The following is a 23,775-nucleotide window of genomic DNA, read 5'->3' as shown; positions in this document are numbered from 1 at the left end:
GAGAGAAACCAGGGAATTATAGACCGGTTAGCCTAACGTCAGTGGTGGGGAAACTGCTGGAGTCAGTTATCAAAGATGTGATAACAGCACATTTGGAAAGCGGTGAAATCATCGGACAAAGTCAGCATGGATTTGTGAAAGGAAAATGATGTCTGACGAATCTCATAGAATTTTTTGAGGATGTAACTAGTAGAGTGGATGGGGAGAACCAGTGGATGTGGTATATTTGGATTTTCAAAAGGCTTTTGACAAGGTCCCACACAGGAGATTAGTGTGCAAACTTAAAGCACACGGTATTGGGGGTAAGGTATTGGTGTGGATAGAGAATTGGTTAGCAGACAGGAAGCAAAGAGTGGGAATAAACGGGACCTTTTCAGAATGGCAGGCAGTGACTAGTGGGGTACCGCAAGGCTCAGTGCTGGGACCCCAGTTGTTTACAATATATATCAATGACTTGGATGAGGGAATTAAATGCAGCATCTCCAAGTTTGCGGATGACACGAAGCTGGGCGGCAGTGTTAGCTGTGAGGAGGATGCTAAGAGGATGCAGGGTGACTTGGATAGGTTGGGTGAGTGGGCAAATTCATGGCAGATGCAATTTAATGTGGATAAATGTGAAGTTATCCACTTTGGTGGCAAAAATAGGAAAACAGATTAATATCTGAATGGTGGCCGATTAGGAAAAGGGGAGGTGCAACGAGACCTGGGTGTCATTATACACCAGTCATTGAAAGTGGGCATGCAGGTACAGCAGGCGGTGAAAAAGGCGAATGGTATGCTGGCATTTATAGCAAGAGGATTCGAGTACAGGAGCAGGGAGGTACTACTGCAGTTGTACAAGGCCTTGGTGAGACCACACCTGGAGTATTGTGTGCAGTTTTGGTCCCCTAATCTGAGGAAAGACATCCTTGCCATAGAGGGAGTACGAAGAAGGTTCACCAGATTGATTCCTGGGATGGGCAGGACTTTCATATGAAGAAAGACTAGATGAACTAGGCTTGTACTCGTTGGAATTTAGAAGATTGAGGGGGGATCTGATTGAAACGTGTAAAATCCTAAAGGGATTGGACAGGCTAGATGCAGAAAGATTGTTCCCGATGTTGGGGAAGTCCAGAACGAGGGGTCACAGTTTGAGGATAAAGGCGAAGCCTTTTAGGACTGAGATTAGGAAAAACTTCTTCACACAGAGAGTGGTGAATCTGTGGAATTCTCTGCCACAGCAAACAGTTGAGGCCAGTCCATTGGCTATACTTAAGAGGGAGTTAGATATGGCCCTTGTGGCTAGGGGGATCAGAGGGTATGGAGGGAAGGCTGGTGCAGGGTTCTGAGTTGGATGATCAGCCATGATCATAATAAATGGCGGTGCAGGCTCGAAGGGCCGAATTGCCTACTCCTGCACCTATTTTCTATGATTCTATGTATCTGGGACACCAGGTAGCACCATTGAGCCCTCTGGAGATGTCGTGGGCTTATCAACGAAACGTCAAAGAAGAAGAGTGCCCACCTGATGCCCCCGATGACGTACTACCCTCCCTCCTTGTCACCACTCCAAACCCACTGCCAACATCAAGAGTGCCAACTTACCATACGGATTGAAACATCAAGTCCTAGCAGCTCTACAAATATTGGTGACTTCCCTCACTTGTCCCCTTCTTGCACAGTCACTCAATTTTTGAAGACAGCTTGCTGTAGGCAGATTTACAGCTGTGCAATATTCTTTCCATTCCTTGATGATTGACTTATGTACTTCAAGGGATATTCAATGATAAAAATGTTCTTGCATCCATCTCCTGACTTGTGCTTTTCAATAACCTTTTCAGGGAGTTGCTTGGAGTGTTCTTTTGTCTTCATGGTGAAGTTTTTGCCAGGATACTGGCTCACCAGCAATTGGACTTTCTAGATACAGGTGTATTTTTACTACAATCAATTGAAACACCCTGAATGCACACATTGATCTGCATTTAACTAATTATGTGACTTCTAAAACCAATTGTCTGCATCAGTGATGATTTGTTTTGTCATATTAAAGGAGGTGAATACTTATGCAATCAATTGTTTTGTGTTTTATATATAATAAATTTAGGTCACTTTGTAGAGATCTGTTTTCACTTTGACGTGAAATAGTCTTTTTCTGTTGATCAGTGTCAAAAAAAGCCAAGTTAAATCCACTGTGATTCAACGTTGTGAAACAATAAAACATTAAAAACTTTCAAAGAGCTGATCAGATGGCCTAGTTCATCAGACAATGTATCTTGGAAGCAGTTCAATGATGACCTGGATTGCACCTTGGAAGCTAGATTGGCAGGAAATTCGACTCCCTCAGAACCATTGTGTTCAGCTTTGCTAGACAGTGATTTGGCCCAATGGAGAAGAAGGGGATCTTAAACCATCATGGCAACCAAACAAGAGGGAAAGGGAGATTGGCCACTTGAGAGACGAGATAAAGAATCTGAACAAACAAATTTAAAAGCAGTTCACCTGGCAAAAAAAGAAAAGTGTTAAAGATCTAACTTGCAAACTGTTGAAACAGCTGTGCAAGCTCAGGAGGGTGGAACAACAGTGAAAATGAAAAAGGGAGTAAGAGAGTGCAGTTTGTTAAAAACCCATTCAGGTTCACCAAGGTTCTTCTCTGCAGTGAAAATCTGGCCCCCTAAACAGCTCAAAGCAAGAGGTGGAAGAATTTCTGTGGGAATCACACAGCCATCCTCATAGGAATCAAGGACTAGAATTTAATCCAAGAGTCACCAATCAAAAATCCCAGCAACTGAGCTGAATGTGGCAGAGCCCAAGTGGCAGGAGGTCCAGTATATCAAGAGAGCAGTCAGCTGCCACTCCATGACGAAAGTGGTATACCCTACAAGGAATATAATAAATGCCCAAAACTCCTTCAGAGGCTGTGGAAGATAATGAGGAAGATTTGGATCAAAGGCTCTATCTCACTAAGCTGGAAAATGGCTGAAGGATGCTTTGTTCCCAAGGAAGAATATTCCTCCACGATTATCCAGTTTAAGAACATAGGAACAGGAGTAGGCCATCTGGCCTGTCAAGCCTGCTCCACCATTCAGTAGGACCATGGCTGATCTGACCATGGACTCAGTGCCACCTACCTGGCTTTTCCCAATAACCCTTAATTCCCCTACTATGCAAAAATCTAACCAACCTTGTCTTAAATATATTTACTGAAGGAGCATCCACTCCTTCATTGGGCAGAGAATTTCACAGATTCACCACTCTCTTCACAGTTCCTCCTCATCTCCATCTAAATCTATTCCCCTTGTTCTAGTCTTACCTATCTGGTGGAAACAACTTTCCTACCTCTATCTTATCTACCCCTTTCATAATTTTGTATGTTTCTGTAAGATCTCTCATTCTTCTGAATTCCAGTGACTACAGGACCAGGCGATTCAATCTTTCCTCATAGTCTAACCTCCTCATCTCTGGAATCAACCTAGTGAACCTCCTCTACACCGCCTCCAAAGCCAGTACATCCTTCTTCAAGTAAGAAGACCAGAACTGCACACAGTACTCCAGGTGTGGCCTCACCAGTACCCTGTACATTTGCAGCATAACCTCCTTGCTCTTAAATTCAATTTGTCTAGCAATGAAGGCCAACGTTCCATTTGCCTTCTTGATAGCCTGCTGCACCTGCAAACCAACCTTTTGTGATTCATACACAAACACTCCCAAGTCCCTCTGCACAGCAACATGCTGCAATTTTTTTACCATTTAAATAATAATCTGCTATTCCATTTTTTCTTCCAAAGTGGATGACCTTGCATTTACCAACATTGTACTCTATCTGCCAGACCCTTGCCCACTCACTTAACCTAACTATATCTCTCTGCAGATGCTCCGTATCTTCTTCAGTCTACACAATTTGCTGTTCCACTCAATTTAGAATCGTCAGCAAACTCAGATACACTACACTCGGCTTCCTCTTCCACATCATTAATGTATATCATGGATGGCTGCAGGCCCAGCACCGACCCCTGTGATACACCATTGAATGCCAACCAGAGTAACACCCATGCATCTCAACTTTCTGCTTTCTATTAGTTAACCAATCCTCCATCCATGCTAATACATCACCCCCAACTCTATACATCCTTATTTTGTGGATAAGACTTTTATGTGGTACCTTATCAAATGCCTTCTGGAAATAGGACAATCTCCCTCCTCATCATGGACTGCAATATATTCTTCTCTGTGCTTGTGAGAAGGCTGACCTCTTACTTAATGGAGAACCACTATATCAACACATCCATCCAGAAAGATGGCATCCCGGGTTTTTCTGGCTGCCTTAAACACACCTTAATAATCAGCCAATTGATCGGTGAGGCCATAGAAACCTAGAAACATAGAAAACCTACAGCACCAGTACAGGCTCTTCGGCCCACACGTACTTACTTTAGAAATTACCTAGGGATACCCATACATAGCTCTCTATTTTTCTAAGCTCCATGTACCTATCCAGGTGTCTCCTAAAAGACCCTATCATATCCACCTCCACCACCGCCGCTGGCAGCCCATCCCATGCACTCACCACTCTCTGCGTATTTAAAAAAAAACAAAAAAGAAAACTTACCCCTGACAACTCCTCTGTACCTACTTCCAAGCACCTTAAAACTGTGCCCTCTCGTATTAGCCATTTCAGCCCTGGGAAAAAGCCTCTGGCTATCCACATGGTCAATGCCTCCCATTATCTTATACACCTCTATCAGGTCATCTCTCATCCTCCGTAACTCCAAGGAGAAAAGCCGAGTTCACTCAACCTATTCTCATAAGGCATGCTCCCCAACATCCATGTAAATCTTTTCTGCACCCTTTCTGTAGTTTCCACATCCTTCCTGTAGTGAGTTGACCAGAACTGAGCATAGTACTCCAAGTGGGTTCTGACCAGGGTCCTATATAGCTGTAACAGACAGAAGAAAGGCGACCTAACAGTTGTCTGGTTAGACCTAGCAAACGCCTATGGATCAGTTCCACACGTCCTTATCCAGATTGGCCTGGACCACTGCCATATCCTGCCATTACGAGAGACATGGTCACCAACTCCCTAGGAGGATTCAAGCTGTGCTTCACTTCAGCCTACTTTACATCTAGGCGGCAAGACATCCAAAAAGGGATTCCAACCGGCTGTACCATCTTTCCCATCTTGTTTCTCATGTCATGCTCCTCATATCATCAGCCCAGATGTAACCTGAAACCCAGTGTTGGAGCCCAGCATCTGACAACCTGCAATACAGGGGTTCATACATGACATCGCAGTGACTGTTGGAAACCCTGGACAATGTCGCTACCTGTGCTAAAATGATCTTCAAGACCAGGAAGTCCAGATACATGATGATCAAAAAGGGTAAGGTTACTAGCAGGTTCAGTTTTTAAGTACAGGGAGAAGTCATTCTATCCATAGAGAACAACGCAGTGAAGTTTCTTGGAAAATGGGTTAATGCATCAATGACAGACAGCACCAACATCACCCACACTGTCTAGCAGACTGAAGAGTAGCTGAAGAAGATCTGCGAAACTGGCCTCCCTGATAAATTTAAGACATGGCTGTACCAACATGGTCTTCTACCAAGGCTGCTCTGGCTTTTCATGGTGTACAAATTTCCCATGACTACTGTAGAAGGCATTGAGAGGAAAGTCAATAAGCACCAAGTTTTTCTTCAGTGGGGCTCTACATAAAATCAGCCCGACTACAGCTGCCATTGTCATCAGTAGTGGAGGAGTTCAAGTTGGCAAAGTGTAGAGTTGTGTTAACCCTGAGGGGTTCTGATGACAAAGCTAAACCAATTAGGAGTTACAACAAGATCAAGATGAAGTGGGCCGCCTACTCGGCTATAGACCAGGTAGTGAGCTCCCTGCAATTGAGAGACATCATTGGCAACCTATGCTTGGGATGGCAAGGCCTCGGCTCTGCACACTTCCAACAATGGGGTAGTGTAAGTGCAAGGGATAGGTGTGACATCATTCAGGCAGAGGTACGGAACCGCAAGGAGGAAGGGCAGAGAAGTTGGGGGAATCAGTGGGTGCCTGTACAAAATGGGATCATCTTCGGCAGACCTTTGGAAACTGGACCCCTTCGGCATTTCATTCCTCCTGTGGTTTGTGTATGACATACTCCCTACGTAACCACAGCTGCACACATGGGGTCTAACAGATGACCCTAACTGCAAGTTTTATCATCAGCAGGGTTCACTAGCACACATACTGTCAGGAAGCAAAACAGCTTTAACACAAGGATGGTATAGATGGAACCTGCTGTCCCTTGCTGACACACTGGAGCGGGAGAGGTGTAAAAGAGACCAGCTGACAGAGAGGCAAACAGGGCAGTCGTTTTCATCAAGGAGAGGGCCATGCCAGTAGTATCAAAGAGGCCTAAATTCAGTCTGCTGCAAACTGCCAAATCATGGGATATTAGAGTCAATGTGAGGAGGAAGCTACGGTTCCCAGAGGTGGTGCAAACCACACTTTGACCAGACAACGTACTGTGGTCCATCGAAGACAAGAAAATTATCCTGGTGGAGCTCACAGTATTATGGGAGGAAGGATGCGAGGAGGCACACGAGGTGAAGGCCCTGAAATATGAGTTCTTAGTGCAGGAACAAAGGATGGCAAACATGACTATTCCCTATGGAGATCAGCTGTAGAGGGTTCCCAGCAAGGTCGGCAAGGAGGTTGCTGTCTGTGCTGGGCCTTGATGAAAAGAGAAAAAGTCAAGCAGCTCGCAGGATGGGGGAGGAAGCAGAAAGAGCCTCTTGCTAGATATGGAGAAGGCGAGGAGAGTTGAGCTGGAAGTCAGGAGCAGATGGGCAGTGACTTGGCCACCACTGCTGACCTGTCAGCTGGAAAGTGTTGTGGTAAGGGTTGAAACTTTCTTTGAAGGTTGAGTAGCATCTGACAACATCTGCTGTTGGCCAAAGGCTCTGGTTACCTCATCAGGTAACTGAAGAGAGCACCCCGATGTATGATGTAAGATTACCTTGTAGAGGTATGTTTTCACATTGATACAAAAGAGTCTTTCTATATTGTTCAAAAAGGCCCAATTAAATTTACTGTGTGACTCAATATTGTAAAACAATAAAACATGAAAACTTCCAAGGGGAGTGAATACTTTTTATAGGCACTGTAGCTATAGAAACTGCCAGATCCATCTCACACCCTTCCTTTGCTCTCCAAGTTTCCTTTTTTGGAGTATTCTTAATCATTTTATAGTCACCAAGGGATTTTCTCATATCCCTTAAAATGAATATATCCTTCCTTTTATTTTCTTAACCAGAGCCTCAAATCACTCACTATTTCATTGGCTAACCCAAGCTCATCCCCTAAGAGGAAGTCCAGCATTGCACCCTCCCAAGTAGCATCCTCTATGTATTGACTCAGAAAACTTTTCTGGACACACTTCACAAATTCTATCTTGTTCAGGCCATTAACACTTTGGCTGTCCCAGTCAATATCACTAATAAAACACCATTATTCTTACAACTGTGAGTAATTTCTCAACACACCACCTTAATTCCTGCGGACTACTAGGACGTCTATAATACAGACCCAGAAGAGTGACCCTCCCCTTCTTGTTTCCAGGTTCTACCCAGATGTTTTCACTGGATGATACTCAAGAATGTCATCTGTAAGTGCTGCTGTTACATCCTCCCTTATCAAAAAGACTGCACTCCCTCCTCACTTACTTGAACCTTTGTCACACCTGTGGCATTTATATTCTGGAAGCAGCACCCATCATTAGTGATCCTCACCACCCAGACTATTCTCTTTTCTTATTGTTGCCATCAGGTAGAAGGTACTAGGGCCTCAGGACTATGTTCAAGAACAGGTACGACCCCACAACCATCAGGCTCTTGAACAGAGGGGATAACTGCACTCAGTTGCCTATCCATTGAGATGTTCCCACAACCAATGATCTCACCTTCAGGACACGTTATCTCATGTTCTCATTACTTATTGTTATTTATTTATATTTGCATTTGCACAGTTTGCTGTCTTCTACACCTTAGTTGATCTTTCATTGATCCCATTGTATGTAGTATTCTATAGATTTACTGTGTATGCCTGCAGGAAAATTAATCTCAGGGTTATATATGGTGATAAATATGTACTTTGATAATAAATTTACTTTGAACTTTGAACATTGAGCTGCCAAACCTACCTTTTCTCAGCCATGTTTCTGGTGCAGCTATAACATCCCAGTGCTCAAACCAAGTACTCTCTTCCTGACCTGTTAAACCTCGAGTATTGAACTAAAAGCAGTTTAACTGAGTATTCCTGTCCCTGCCTTTACTGTGTCCACAACTATCAAGATTACTGGATTTGCTCTTGCTGGCTACTGCTTTGTTGCTTGTTCCAGCTCAGACTCCAACTCCACTACCAACCCAGTTTAAACCCTCCTGTGTAATATTTCCAAATTTCTAAATGACTATATAGTAGCTCAATTAGTTTAAAATTAGTTATGCAAAGGAACAGATCTGGTTCGCAAGATAAAGTTCTAAACTAAGAGAAGGCACATTTTGACAGTATTAGATAGGAACTTACAAAGGTTGATTGGAATAGGATGATGGACTTCGGTATTCTTAGCATCATGTGAAAAGCTGAAAGCTTCATAGACACGAGCTTTACTGAGTTTATGGTGCATGCTGTAGATAGTTAGGTGACCACCAGGAGAGGTAAGGAGAAGAGAGAGACAGCACAGGGTTTGCCTGTGGCCATTCCCCTCATTAACAAATATACACCTTTGGATACTGCTGTAGGGGAGAGCGGAAATGAACCTTCTGGACAGAGCAGCAGAAGCTAGGTTAGTGGCACTGAAATCAGCTCTGAGGCTTAGGGGGTAAGGGAAAAGTCAGACTGAGCAGTGGTAATAGGATAGACAGGAGATTCTATGGCTGTAAATGAGATGACAGGATGATGTATTGCCTCCTGGGTTCCAGGGTCATAGCGTAGAACTCTCAGCAGCTGCAGAGCATCCTCAAAGAGAAGGGTAAACAATCGGAAGTCATGGTACATGCACCAATAAATGGTATAGGTAGAAAGAAGGATGAGATCCTGTGCAGTGCCTACAAGGAGTTAAGTGAGAACTTAAAAAGCAAGACCTCAAGTGGACTGATCTCTGGATCACAGCCAGTGAGTGGCATGTGCTCGTGAGGATAGAAATAGATAGCTCAAATGAATGTATGGCTGAGGAGTTGGTGCAGGGGGAGGGATTCAAGTTCTTTGATTATTAGGATCTCTTCTGGGAGAAGGATGCTCTCTACAAGAGGGATGGTTTGCACCTGAACTGGAGAGAGATCAATATACTGGCTGGGAGGTTTGCTAGTGTTACTCAGGAGGGTTTAAACAAGAGTTACAGGGGGTGGGATCCTGAACAGTAGTGTAGCTGAAGAGAAATCAGGGGATAATACATTAACCAATGAGATCGAGCTTAGTCATTAGGATAGATAGGAGCACAGTAAAGGGAGAGGAAAGATAATTGGTATAAACTGCATTTATTTCAATGAACGAGGCTTAACAGGTAAGGCAGGTGAACTTAGGACGTGAATTGTCTCTAAGGTGTGGGATATCATAGCCATAACAAAAACATGCCTGAGGGAATGATGGGATTGGCAGCTCAGTGTTCCAGAATACAGATGCTACAAGTGAGGCAGATGAGTGGGAGTTGTCTTCATGATAAAAGAAGACTTAATAATGTTCCTTTGAGAGGATATTTGTGAGGAAATTATGCAATGAGGAATATAGAGAGAACTTAAATACAAAGGAACGGTCAATCCGATGGGATTGTAGTACAGGCCCCTGAATAGTCAAAGGGAATTTGAGAAGTGGATATGTAGAGAGATTGAAGCTAGCTGTATACATAAATGATATAATTAGTGGGAGATCTTAACTTCCCTGATATTGACTGGGCCTACCATAGTGTGAAAGACTTGGACAGAGTGGGATTTATGAAATGTGTAGGATTTTCTTTGTCAATATATAGAGGAACCTACTAGAGAGGTGCAACACTGGACCTCCTCCTGGAGAATGAGGTATGTGATGAGATAAAAATATCTGTCAGTGAACACTGTGTTCAGTGACCATAATTCTTTTAGCTTTAAAACAATTATGAAGAATGATTCACAGATTAGATCCTGAACTGGCACCAAGCAAGTTTTGGAGCCATTAGGTGTGATCTTTCAAAGCTTGATTTGCTGGGATTTTTTGCAGGGAAAAGGGTATTTACCAAGTGGGAAGCCTTTAAAAGTGTGATGTCAAGGCTCAGAGCCTGCAGGTTCCTGTTGTGCTGGCAGGCTTCAGGATCCCTGGTTGACAGGACAATTTGAGGCGGTTTAAAAAAAAGAGGGAGGCATACATAGTGTATGTGTAATTGGGAGCTAGTGATCTTTTGATGACTGCAAGAAATGTAGGAGTGCACAAAAGACAAGTTAGGAGGGCAAGATAGGATATGGGAGAGCTTGGTGGGGGCAGACTAAGGCAAAACCTGAAAAGACTTGGAGTACTGTGCTCAGTTCTGGTTGCTTCACTACAGGAACGATGGGGAAACCATAGAAAGGGTGCAGAGTTAACCAACTTCAATATCCGCATCCAATCCTCCGTCATAAAAGTCAAATTAAGTTCCTTTTCCCAATCCTGTTTAATCTAACACAAAGGACGCTTATCCCATTGTAATAGTAAATTATAAGTTCTTCCAATAGAACCCTTAATCAGAGGATTCATACTCATAATAGTATCTAACAGGTCAGCCTCCAATATGTAAGGGAAATTACTTAAATATTTTTGTAAAAAATGTCTAACTTGAAGGTATTGCAGGAAGTGTGAGTATGAAAGAGAATATTTATCAATTAATTGTTCAAAGGACATCAATCCAATAAAGAATTAATACCTTTATTTTTCCAAAGTAGAAAAATTGGATCGCTCAAAGAAGGCTTAAAAAAGTAATTTCAGTAAATTAAACTACAAAGTTTAATTTTTTTAAGATTAAAAAAATTGCGGAACTGGAGCCAAATTTGTAAAGAATACTTAATCACAGGATATTTAAGTTTAAATTAACAACTTTACCTAATTGCATAGGTAAAGGAGCCCCCAATAACAAGGTTAAATAAAACTGTTTTACAGCTTTTAGTTCCAGGTCTACCCAAATTGGCCGATCACTCCTATCAACCCAGTATAACCAAAAAGACATATCGCAGATTAATAGCCCAATAATACATTCTAAAATTAGGCAAAGCAAGACCTCCATCCTTTTTCAATTTTTGTAAATGACATTTACTAATTCTTGGTCTTTTATTATTTCAAATAAAAGATAAAATAATAGAATCAATCCGATCAAAAAACTTCTTCAATTTGTGCTAGCCATTCATTGATTCAATTTAAAATTGTACATCATTATCATTTGACAACGAGAGACTTTCTAAAATCTTTCCTAATGTTCTTAGTCATTGTGATAGATGTAAAACTGAGATAGCTACACTGACACATATGTTTTGGTCTTGTTCTATATTGGAACAGTTCTGGAAGTCGGTTTTCTCAACAATTTCTAAAGCACTTAAAATTAATTTACAACCTAATAAATTAACTGTGCTTTTTGGAATAGTTCCTCAAAATATTCATGGTATTTCTGTGTCTGACCAACATGTTATTGCATTTGTTACATTGATAGCTAGGAGGGCCATTTTGTTGAAGTGGAAGGATACATCAGCTCCCACTTTGTCATAATGGTTCTCTCAAGTGATGCTATGTCTTAGTTTGGAGAAAATTAGAAGTCGAACCTTTGAACCTTTATTTGATTTTGAGAAAAGATGGGGCTCATTTGCTCGTTATTATCATTTGAGTTAATTGGTATAATTTTTCCACGATCTAATCGTAAATTCTTTTAGTATATTTTCTTTTCTTGCTGGCGGTTTGACGTTTATTTTTAGAAGCTTTTTGTATGACGCATGGCTCAGGGGTTGTACGCCGAATGGGTTCTCTTTTTTCTCTCACTTTTCTGCTCAGTAGGTTTTTTTTTTGTTTCACAAAATTTTGTTTTCAACCTTTAAGATGATGGGTTTTTTTGAGGCATTGTAAGTGTTGTTACTTCGATGTACTCATGTTATTTTTTCCTATATATACAATAAAAAGATTTGAAAAGAAAGAAAGAAAGGGTGCAGAGGAAATTTACAAGGATTTTGCCTGGATTGGGGAGCATGCCTTATGAAATCAGGTTGAGTGAACTCGGCCTTTTCTCCTTGGAGCGACGGAGGATGAGAGGTGACCTGATAGAGGTTTATAAGATGATGAGAGGCATTGATCATGTGGATAGTCAGAGGCTTTTTCCCAGGCTGAAATGGTTGCCACAAGAGGGCACAGGTTTAAGATGCTTGGGAGTAGGTACAGAGGAGATGTCAGGGGTAAGTTTTTTACGCAGAGATTGGTGAGTGCGTGGAATGGGCTACTGGCAACGGTGGTGGAGGCGAATATAATAGGGTCTTTAAGAGACTTTTGGATAGGTACATGGAGCTTGGTAAAATAGAAGGCTGTGGGTAAGCCTAGTAATTTCTAAGGTAGGGACATGTTCAGCACCACCTTGTGGGCTGAAGGGCCTGTATTGTGCTGTAGGTTTTCTATGTTTCTAAGGAGAGAAAAGATCAGCATGACTATCTGTGTGGGGATCAAATGGAAATGGGAGAGGTTTTTAATGAATATTTCTCTTCAGCTTTTACTATTGTAACGAAAAACCAAGTTATCAGAAGATTGATGCTAATGAGAGAGAGATAAGTGAGACAATGGAGGAACATTCAAAGTGCTAATAAGAGAGAAGAGAGAGATTAACTAGAAAGAATATTGACAGACTGGTTGCTTTGAACCTGAACTGTTTGAAGTTTGATGGACAGGCAATACCCCAGCAGGGGGATAAAAAGAACAGGGTTCGCTAAGGCACGACACACATCATGAGAACACGAGATAACGAGACCCTGGAAGAGCGGTGTGCCCCACAAGTTGGTGGGAGTTTAGAGGTCTGGTCACGGGAACCAACCATAGACGCACAGGGTGAAAAGGGTACGATCAGTGGGAACCTGGTGTGTGTGTCCGCCCTTGCCTGGGTGCCGGGTTCACCACGGAAGAACGGTCGTATCCGGAATGGAGGGGTCACAGTCGGTGACCACAGAAGACATAAAAAAGGGTCCGCCCGAAAGCCAACTGCAAAGAACATCAAAGGTCTGTCTGAATCAAAATTTGCATTCTCTCTCTCTCTCCAATGGCACAACAGCGATTACTGCGAACTGTACTAAGCTGAACTGAACTCTGCATCACTTAAGACTGATCATTTTACCCCTAGACTGCGATAGAGCTTGGTTGATTCCTGTTACCCTAGTTCTGTGTATACATGTGTATTATCATTGCTAACCTGTTGCATTTACATTCTTACGATTAGAGTACTGTGTTACTTATTTCTTTAATAAAACTTTATTAGTTTCTGTTAAACCAGACTCCAACTAAGTGGTCCATTTCTGCTGCTTTGGCAACCCAGTTACGGGATACGTAACATAAGTGGGGATCTCGTCCGCGATTTTGAACGCCAAATTTGGGACTGGGTAAATTGATTGGGTTAAAATTCCCAAAAGAAAGAAAGGGCAAACAGCAGAAATGGAGATTGAGGAATTTCTAAAGGCGCCAACCTTGGAGGCATTAGAGGATGCCAGGAAATCAGAATTGGCAACTGTGGCCAAACGGTTGAATCTTCTTAAGGGGAAGTCGACAATGAGGAGAGTGGAGATGCACAGAGCTATCATAGAGCATTATGCATCTAAAGGTGTGTTTCCCCAAGGGGAGCTGGAGGTGGTATCTATGGTGTTACGTACCCCGTAACTGGGTTGCCAAACCAGCAGAAATGGATCACTCAGTTGGGGTCTGGATTACTGGAACTAAGGAAGTTTTATTAAAGAAACAAGCAACACAGTACTCTAATCAAAAGGATAATAAATGCAACAGTTCAGCAATGATAAACACACATGTACACAGAATTAGGATAACAGGATCAATCAAGCTCTATCGTTGTCTAGGGGTAACTGACCAGTTTCAAAGTGACGCAAAGTTCAGTTCAGTTCACAGTAATCACTGCCGTGGCGATGGACAGTGGGGGGAAGGAGAGAGAGAGCAAAAATGAATGAATATTCAAACGGCTTCCACACAGACCTTCGATATTCTTCGCAGTCAGCTTTCGGGCGAGCCCTTTGTGATGTCTTCTGAGGTCACCGACTGTGACCCCTCTATTTCCAGATACGATCTTTCCTCAGCGGTGAACCCGGCACCCAGGCAAGGGCGGACACACACCAGTTTCCCGCCGATCGTATCTTTCCACCCTGTGCGTCTCTGGCTTGGTCCCGCAACCAGCCCTCCAAAGACTCCCCCCGACTTGTGGGAGGCGCGCCGCTTCCAGGGTCTCGTTACCTTGTGGTGTCGTGTGTGTCCTGCCTTAGCGAACCTGTCCCTTTTTATCCCCCTGCTGGGGTATCGCCTGTCCATCACTTCAAACAGTTCAGGGTTCAAAGGGGAGCCGATCTTGACAGCTCTCCTTCCGTTAACCTCTCCCGTCCCTTCATTAACATCTTCAATTGCTGCTCCATTGTTTTCCTTATCTCTCTTTCTCCTGAAGACAGGTGGCAGACCAACTGCTGATCCCACTGGTGTCAGCACAGGACAGCTAACATCTTAATCTATGTGTACTCTCATCACAATGGGCAAACCTGGTGGAGAAGCAGTACAGCTGCAGATGGAAAAATTGAGACTCGAGCACGAGTTCCGGGTAAGACAGCTAGAACAAGAAGAGAAACAGTTAGAACGGCAAGAGAGAGAGAGGCAGTTAGAGTAACAAGAGAGAGAGAAACAGAGGGAAAGGGGATTTGAGCTGGAGAAGTTAAGGATGACGATAGCGCAGGGCCCCATGCCGAACCAAGGTGGAGGTTTCAGGGCGATCCAGGAGGTTTGGCTGGTTCCCCCATTTGAGGAGGCCAATGTTGATCAGTACTTTCTACATTTTGAAAAAATCGCTGCAAGTCAGGACTGGCTGAGGGATAAATGGGCTGTTTTTCTTCAGAGTGTACTTAAAGGGAAAGCTCAACAAGCTTACTCGGTATTGTCCGCAGAAGATGCCCAGAGGTATGGTGTGATGAAAGAGGCGATACTCAGAATTTATGAGTTGGTCCTGGAGGCATACAGGCAGAAGTTCCGGAATGCGAGGAAGCAGTGGGGCCGCAAGTATTTAGAGTTTGCCCGTGAGATGCAGATGTATTGTGAGCATTGGTACGCCTTGAAAGGGGTCAGCGGGGATTATGACAGACTGCTACAGCTAATACTGATTGAGCAGTTTAAAGGTTGTGTCCCTGAAGGTATGAGGCCCTATTTAGATGAGAAAGGGGCAGAAGCCTTAGCCGCAACTGCTAAGTTAGTGGATGAATACGCGTTAACGCACAAAGCGAAGTTTACCCCGAGTAAAAGCTACCAGAAGGGTAGTCAAGAGGGTGGAGAGAGTCCGCCAGAAAAGTCAGAAAGTAAGCCGGAGACTAGTGAGAAGGATAAGGAAGACTGGGAGCAGTTTGGTAGGAAGTCTCCTGGGGTCGTATGCTATAATTGTGGGAAAGCTGGTCACTTTGCGTCCAGGTGTTTTGCCCCAAAGAAGGAGACGGGGAAAGGAAAAACGACGGTTCTGACTGGCTGTATTGATCTGGCAAACAAACCGCTAGGGGAGAAGAGGTCTGATAAAGTTCAGGAAGGGCGCGGGAAGTTTATCTCAGCCGGATTGGTGTCGGTGAAGGAGGGGTTAAACCCGGTTCCAGTACGGATCTGGAGAGACACTGCAGCTTGTCAGTCATTGATCTTAAAGAGCGTGTTAGACTTTAGTTCAGAGACCCAGACTGGGGAGATCAGGGTGACAAAAGGCATTGGGAAAGGGACTGAAGTAGTACCTTTGCACCAGATACACCTAAAAAGCGACTTGGTCTCCGGACCGGTCACGATAGGGGTGAGGCCCGAATTACTGATGGAAGACGTGGATGTCTTACTTGGTAGTGACCTCGCCAGCGGAAATGTGTTCTCAGCAGTAAAACTGACAAGCCAGCCGGCCAGCATTGAAGCCCCGCCCATGGACTCACAGGTTTATCCCGTTTGCGCAGTGACTCGGTGCACGTCCAAAAAGGCTGCCGAAGCGAATATAGATTTAGCTGAGACGTTTTTACCAACCTTGTACCAGGAGGGGTTAGAAAGTGAGGAGCATAGTAGAACAGAAGGAAGTGAGGGAGTTGAGGTAGACTTATCATTAGCAAGGAAGGAATTTATACAGGCACAAGAATGATACGAGGAGCTAATGGTTTTGACGGAGACAACTCTCTCTGAAGCAGAATTGAAAAGGGAGCCAGTGGGCTATTATGTGAAGGAGGGAGTACTAAGGAGGAAATGGAGACCAAGTACCGTGCTCGCAGATGAGGAATGGGGGCTGATAGTGCCGAAAATTTATGGGGATGAGATTTTTAACCTGTCCCACAAGATACCCATCTGTGGACATTTTGGGGTGAGGAAAACAGTCGATAGAATCATGAAAGAGTCTTACTGGCCGCACAGGAGGAAGGATGCTATTGACTGTTGTAGACGTGAGCTAACACAGTTACAGACTATTGATATGTTAACAGCTTGCCACGATAAGAGAGCAGACCTAGTCGGTGTTATCACGAAAATTAATGAGGCTAGGGTGCCACCTGATAAGGGGAAAACCCATTTTGAAAAGATAAGTATGGTGCCAACCAAATGGGAGAACTCTATTGTTTTGGCCAACTTTGCTGATAAGGTCTCTCCCTTAACCGCCGAACAGAGCGAGCCACTGAAGAAGCTAATTAACCAGCACGCACACGTATGTCCGGATGTCCCGGGGCGATGCAAAGAGACGGTACATGGTGTTGTTGTCACATCAGGTCAGCCTAGTAAGCAACACCCCTATAGGATGATTAATTCAGTGACAAAAGGGCCAAGGTACGCAGAAGCGTATATTGACGATTTAGTGGCCTGGAGTGACATGTGGGAGGAGCACATTGTGGCAGTAGAGGAACTGTTTAAAAAGCTGGCTGAAGCCAGCCTGACAGTGAACCTCGCAAAAAGTGAATTCGGCCACGCGAAGGTCACTTATATGGGATTTGTGGTAGGACAGGGCAGCTGGCTCCAATGCAGGCTAAGGTGCGGGCTATCTCTGAAGTCCCCACCCCGACAGACAAGAGATCCCTGAGAAGGTTCTTGAGGATGGTGGGGTACTATCGGAAGTTCTGCAAAAACTTTGCGGCTATTACCCTTCCTCTTACTAAACTCTGGCCAAAGAATGCTAAGTTTGTGTGGGATGACCTTTGTTATATTTGTCCGGGACGGAAACCAATGAGAATTTACACTGATTACAACCCATTAGTGTTTTTGGCCACTATGAAGGATAAAAACAAAAGGTTGCTAAGTTGGAGCCTGGTCTTAGAGGATATTAAATAACACATATAAAAGGAATGGAAAATGTGATTGCTGGCTGTCTATCAAGGTGTTGAAAACTTAAAGTTCTCTGTATTAGCCGAATAGCTGATGACCATGTATATTAGTGTGTATCTAATAATATATTCATGCCCATAATTTTTACCCCGGTAAAAATCCTTTGAAGGATAGGGGTGTGACGAAAAACCAAGTTATCAGAAGATTGATGCTAATGAGAGAGAGATAACTGAGACAATGGAGGAACATTCAAAATGCTAATAAGAGAGAAGAGAGAGATTAACGAGAAAGAATATTGACAGACCGGTTGCTTTGAACCTGAACTGTTTGAAGTTTGATGGACAGGTGATACCCCAGCAGGGGGATAAAAAGAACAGGTTCGCTAAGGCACGACACACACCATGAGATCACGAGATAACGAGACCCTGGAAGAGCGGTGTGTCCCCACAAGTTGGTGGGAGTTTGGAGGTCTAGTCGCGGAACCGACCATAGACGCACAGAGTGAAAAGGGTACGATCAGTGGGAACCTGGTGTGTGTGTCTGCCCTTGCCTGGGTGCCGGGTTCACCGCGGCAGAACGATTGTATCCGGAACGGAGGGGTCATAGTCGGTGACCACAGAAGACATAAAAAAGGGTCCGCCCAAAAGCCAACTGCGAAGAACATCAAAGGTCTGTCTGAATCAAAATTTGCCATCTCTCTCTCACTCCAATGGCACAACAGCGATTACTGCGAACTGTACTAAGCTGAACTGAACTCTGCATCACTTAAGATTGATCATTTTACCCCTAGACTGCGATAGAGCTTGGTTGATTCCTGTTACCCTAGTTCTGTGTACACGTGTGTATTATCATTGCTAACCTGTTGCATTTACATCCTTACGATTAGCGTACTGTGTTACTTATTTCTTTAATAAAACTTTATTAGTTTCTGTTAAACCAGACTCCAACTAAGTGGTCCATTTCTGCTGGTTTGGCAACCCAGTTACGGGGTACGTAACACTACGAAGAAAATGATGAAGCTATGGAAATGGGGGAAATGAATGGTGTGTCTTGGGCAACATAAGGATTATCAGGGAGGAGGTATTGGAGACTTAGAGTGCATTAAGGTTAATAAATCCCCGCGGCCTTACCTGATGCAGGATAAGGGAGGATAAATTCCACATGTTTCCTTAGCCTGATGAACCTGTTGGAATTATTTGAGGAGATTACAGGTAGAATAGATAAAGGGGAAGCAATGGATGTTGCCGGCCCCCTAGGCCTGAGTCGACGTAGTAATAGTAATGAATGTTATATATTTGGACTTTCAGAATAGCTTTGACAAGGTGCCACACGTGAGGCTGTTTACCAAGTTAAGAGCCCATGGTATTACAGGAAAGTTACTGGCATAGTGACAGCATTGGCTGATTGGTAGGAGGCAGCGAGTGGGAATAAAAAGATCCTTTTCTGGTTGGCAGCCAGTGACTAGTGGTGTTCCGCAGGGGTCAGTGTTGAGACTGCTCCTTTTTGTGCTGTATATCAGTAATTTAGATGATGGAATAGATGGCTTGTTGCCAAGTTTGCAGATGATACAAAGATTGGTGGAGGGGCAGGTAGTGTTGAGGAAAGAGGTAGGCTGCAGAAGAATTTAGACAGATTAGGAGAATGGGCAAGAAAGTGGCAAATGAAATATAATGGTCATGTACTTTGGTAGTAGAAATGAATGTACAGACTACTTTCTAAATGGGGAGAAAATCTAAAAACCTGAGATGCAAAGAATCATGGAACACCCTAAAGGTTAACTTTCATAATGAGTCAGTGGTTAGGAAGGCAAATGCAATGTTAGCATTCATTTCAAGAGGTCTAGAATACAAGAGCAGGGATATGATGCCAAGGCTTTATAAGGCACTGGTGAGGTCTCACCTTGAGTATTGTGAACAGTTTTGGATGAGGTTAAGAGAAGGTTCACAAGGATGATTCCGGGAATGAAAGTGTTATCATACGAAGAACATTTGATAGCTCTGGGTCTATACTCGCTGATATTTAAATGGATGAGGGGGGAACCTCATTGAAACCTTTCAAATGTTGAAAGGTCTAGACAGAGTAGATGTGGAAAGGATATTTCCTATGGTGTGGGAGTCTAGGACAAGAGGGCACTGCCTCAGGATAGAAGGGCGTCCATTCAAGGCAAAGGGTGGTTGTAGATGGTTTGTATTCTGCATGGAGGTCAGGTCCACAGGGATCTGTTCTGGGACCCTCCGCTTTGTGATTTTTATAAATGACGTGGATAAAGAAGTAGCAGGCGGTTTAGTAAGTTTGCTGGGGCTGGGGTGTTGTGGATAGTCTTGAGGGTTGTCAGAGGTAACAGCGGGACATTGATAGGATGCAAAACTGGGCTAAGAAGTGGCGGATGGACTTTAACCCAGATAAGTGTGAAGTGGTTCATTCTGGTAGGTCAAAGTTGAAAACAGAATATATTAATGGCTGCTGCACAGATTGACAGTGTTGTTAAGAAGGCATATGGTTTGTTGGCATTAATCAACCGTAGGATTAAATTCAAGAGCCATGAAGTAATCTTACAGCTATATAAGACCTTGGTCAGACCCCACTTGGAGTATTGTGTTCAGTTCTGGTCACCTCATTACAGGAAGGATGTAGATACTATAGAGAGAGCCAGAGGAGATTTAAGAGGATATTTCCTGGATTGGAGAGCATGCCTTATGAGAATAGGTTGAGTGAACTTGGCCCTTTCTCCTTGGAGCGACGGAGAATGAGAGGTGACCTGATAGATGTGTATAAGATGATGAGGGGCATTGATCGTGTGGATAACCAGAGGATTTTTCCCAGGGTTGTAATGGCTAACTTGATGGCTTGGAAATGGGTACCGAAGGGATGTCAGGGGTAACTTTTCACAGAGAGAGTGGTGGATGCATGGAATGCACTGCAGGTGGCAGTGGTGGAAGCAGATACAATAGGGTCTTTTAAGAGCCTCTTAGATAGGTACATGGAGCTTAGAAAAATAGAGGGCTAGGCGGTATGGAAATCCTAGGCAATTTCTAGAGTAGATTACATGGTCAGAACAAAATTGTGAGCCAAAAGGCCTGTAATGTGCTCTAGATTTCTATGTTCTATGTCCTAAAACAGAGATGAGGAGAAATTTCTTTAGCCAGAGGGTGATGAATTTGTGGAATTTTTTTTGTCACAGCCAGCTCTGAAAGCCAGGCCGTTGGGTGTATTTAGGCAGAGCTTATCATGTTCTTGTTTGGACATGGCATCAAAGGTTATGGGGAGAAGGCCGGGGATAGGGCGGGGGGGTTGGAAAAGGATCAGCCATGATTCAATGGTGGAGCAGACTCAGTGGGTCAAAATGGCCTAATTCTTCTCCACTGTCTTATGGCTTATGGACATACCAAATCTCCTCAAATTCCATACAAAATATAGCCACATTCATGCCTTCTTTGTAGCTGCAATGATATGCTGGGCCCAGGATAGATCCTCAGAGGTATTGACACCTAGGAGCTAGGAGCTTGAAATTGCTCACTTTTTCCACTTCTGATTCCTCCAAGAGGACTGGTACGTATTCCCACATCTTACCCTTCCTGAAATCCACAATTAGTTCTTTGCTCTTACGGACGTTGAGTGCAAGGTTGTTGCAGTGATACCACTTAGCTAGCTGATATATCTCATTCCTGTACACCCTCTTATCATCCAGAAAGAGATAGCTGAATGTATTTTATAGTTGGGTCAGTGGTAGAAGCAGAGGGTGGTCGTCAAAGATTGTTTCTCAGACTGGAGGCCAATGCCACAGTGGTTGGTACTGGATCCTTTGTTGTTTGTAATTTATGTGAATGATTTGGATATAAATGTATAAGGCATGGTTAGTAAGTTTGATACTAAAATTGGTGGTGTTGTAAACAGAGTAGCATCACAGGGAGATCTTGATCAGCTAAGTATTGGGCTAAGAACTGGCAAATGATTTTCAAACCAGATAAATGTGAAGTCTTGTATTTTGGGAGATGTAATCAGGTAGCACAGTGAATGGTGGGTCCCTGGGAAGTGTTATGGAACAGAGGGACCTAGGAATGCAAGTGCATAATTCGCTGAAAGCACCATCACGGTGTAAAGAAGGTATTTGGCATGCTGGTCTTCACAAGTCAGGGCATTGAGTATAAGAGTTTGGAATTTATGTTGTAGTCATGTGTATAAGACATTGGAGAGGCTGCACTTGAAGTACTGTGCATAGTTTTGGTCATCCTGTTATAGAAAAGATGTTATTAAAGTACAAAGAGTTCAGAAAAAGATTATCAAGATGTGTCCTAGACTTGGGGGCCTCAGTTACAAGGAAGGTTAGTACAGATTAGGTTAGGACTTTATTCCCTGGAATGTAGGAAATTGTGGGGTGACCTAATAGAGGTGTTTAAGATCATAAAGGGTATAGAAAAGGTGAAAGCACAAATCCTTTTTCTCAAGGCGGCATAGGTTTAAGATCAGATACAAGCGATTTAAAAGGGTCTTCTGAGGTGGCTTCATCCCACAAAGGCTGATGCATATTTAGAATAAACTGCCAGAAGAAGAGGCTGATGCAGGCACATTTGCAACATTTAAAAGCCATTAAGATAAGTAGATGGATAAGAAAGATTTAAAGGGGTATGGGTCAAACAGGGACCCAAATAGGACTTGCTCACTGAGCAACAGAGTCAGCATGGACAAGTTGGACCAAAGGGCCTGTTTCCATATTTTATGACTCTGTGTGATCAGATTATGAAGCTTTCAGATTTGGGACAATTATGTGAAATCACATGTGCATTCTCCCATGCGTGCATTGGTGTTATCTGACTGAAGAAGAATACTCAGGGTGCCTTCCCACAATTCTCCAAACATAATTCTAACAAATAACAGAGTCTTAATAGTGCCCTGAACTTGAAACTCATTTTGGCTCAGCAAATGCACTGAATAGAAATGTATTTTTCTGAAAATTGGCTCTAATCCACTTATACTTTCCCAAATGTTTTTCTCTGCTACAGGTATAATTCTTACTACAAGAAGGATATTCAAACCTGGGTGCACAGTCTGACAGCGTGCACAACTATAATAGAACAGTGGCTTTTAGTTCAAAATCTGTGGATTTACCTGGAAGCTGTTTTTGTTGGAGGAGATATTGCCAAACAACTACCACAGGTAACAAATAACATTAATCTGGGCATTCAAAATACAAGCTGAGTATAGAGGCAGAAAATCAAATTGGGTGATACTCCATGCAGTCTTACCAACAACATATATAACAGCAACACATGGTTCCTACTCCTAAACTTGATGCCCTGGAAGTTAAAAGTCAGCATCTTCTTTCTTTTTTTTCTTGCACAGATACTCTCAATGAACTGTGCATTTGTACTTCCAGGTCCTTCCATTCCAAAACACTTGTCAGTCCCTTGCCATTTACTGTATAGGTTCTACCCTAGTTTGAATGTACAAAATGCATCACCTCACACTTAGCTAAGTTAGAGATCATTTGCCGTTCCTCAGTCCATCTCCCTAAAAGAGCAGGACCACTTCACAATTCATTGAAACCTGCTTTCAATTTCAACAAGACCCCTTAATCTGTCCTGGGTCCTGCACATAAGTACCATCATAGAGAAAGCACGGCAGCACCTTTACTTTTGTAGAAATCTGAGAAAACTCGGGATGTCATCTAAAACTCTGACAAACTTCTATTGGTGTGTGGTGGAGGATATAGTGACTTTGCATTACGACCTAGTAGGGAAACACCAAAGCCCTTGAATGGTAAAGCCTACAAAAAGTGGTGGATATGGCTCAGACAATCACAAGTAAAGCTCTCCCCACAATTGAGCATATCTGCATGAAGTGGTGTCAAAGGAAAGCAGCATCTGTAATCAAGGACCTCCACCATCCAGGTGATGCTATCTTCTCACTACTGCCATCAGGAGGACAGTATAGGAGCCTCAGGAACTGCACCACCAGGTTCTGGAACAGTTATTACCCCTTAACCATTAAGCCCTTGAACCAGAGGGGATAACTTCTCTGAACTTCACTCACCCCAACACTGAATTGTTTCCACAACCTCTGGACTCACTTTCAAGGACTCTTCATCTCATGTTCTCAATATTTTTTGCTTATTTACTTATTTATTGCATTTGTGCAGTTTGTTGTCTTTTGTAGATTGGTGCTTAGCCGTCTTGTCCTGTGCAGTTTTTTTTTATCAATTCTATGATGTTTCTTTGTATCTACTGTGAATGCATGCAAGAAGATGAATATCAGAGTTGTATATGGTGACATATA

General features: G+C 43.3%; 1 protein-coding gene across 1 annotated transcript in view; it reads left to right on the top strand.

Annotated features, from left to right (window-relative positions):
* The window catches only part of LOC140210901 (dynein axonemal heavy chain 8-like), a 1,093,299-nt gene that overhangs the window by 486,091 nt on the left and 583,433 nt on the right, over positions 1–23,775 (top strand). The window contains exon 38 of the mRNA XM_072280167.1: positions 22,503–22,656. Coding sequence (XP_072136268.1) covers positions 22,503–22,656 — 154 coding nt within the window. The remainder of the gene's footprint in view (positions 1–22,502; positions 22,657–23,775) is intronic.

Source organism: Mobula birostris, chromosome 2, assembly GCF_030028105.1.
Source record: "Mobula birostris isolate sMobBir1 chromosome 2, sMobBir1.hap1, whole genome shotgun sequence".
Taxonomy (NCBI): domain Eukaryota; kingdom Metazoa; phylum Chordata; class Chondrichthyes; order Myliobatiformes; family Myliobatidae; genus Mobula; species Mobula birostris.
Note: the sequence above shows the minus strand (reverse complement) of the source record. Positions and strands in the feature narration are given on the sequence as shown.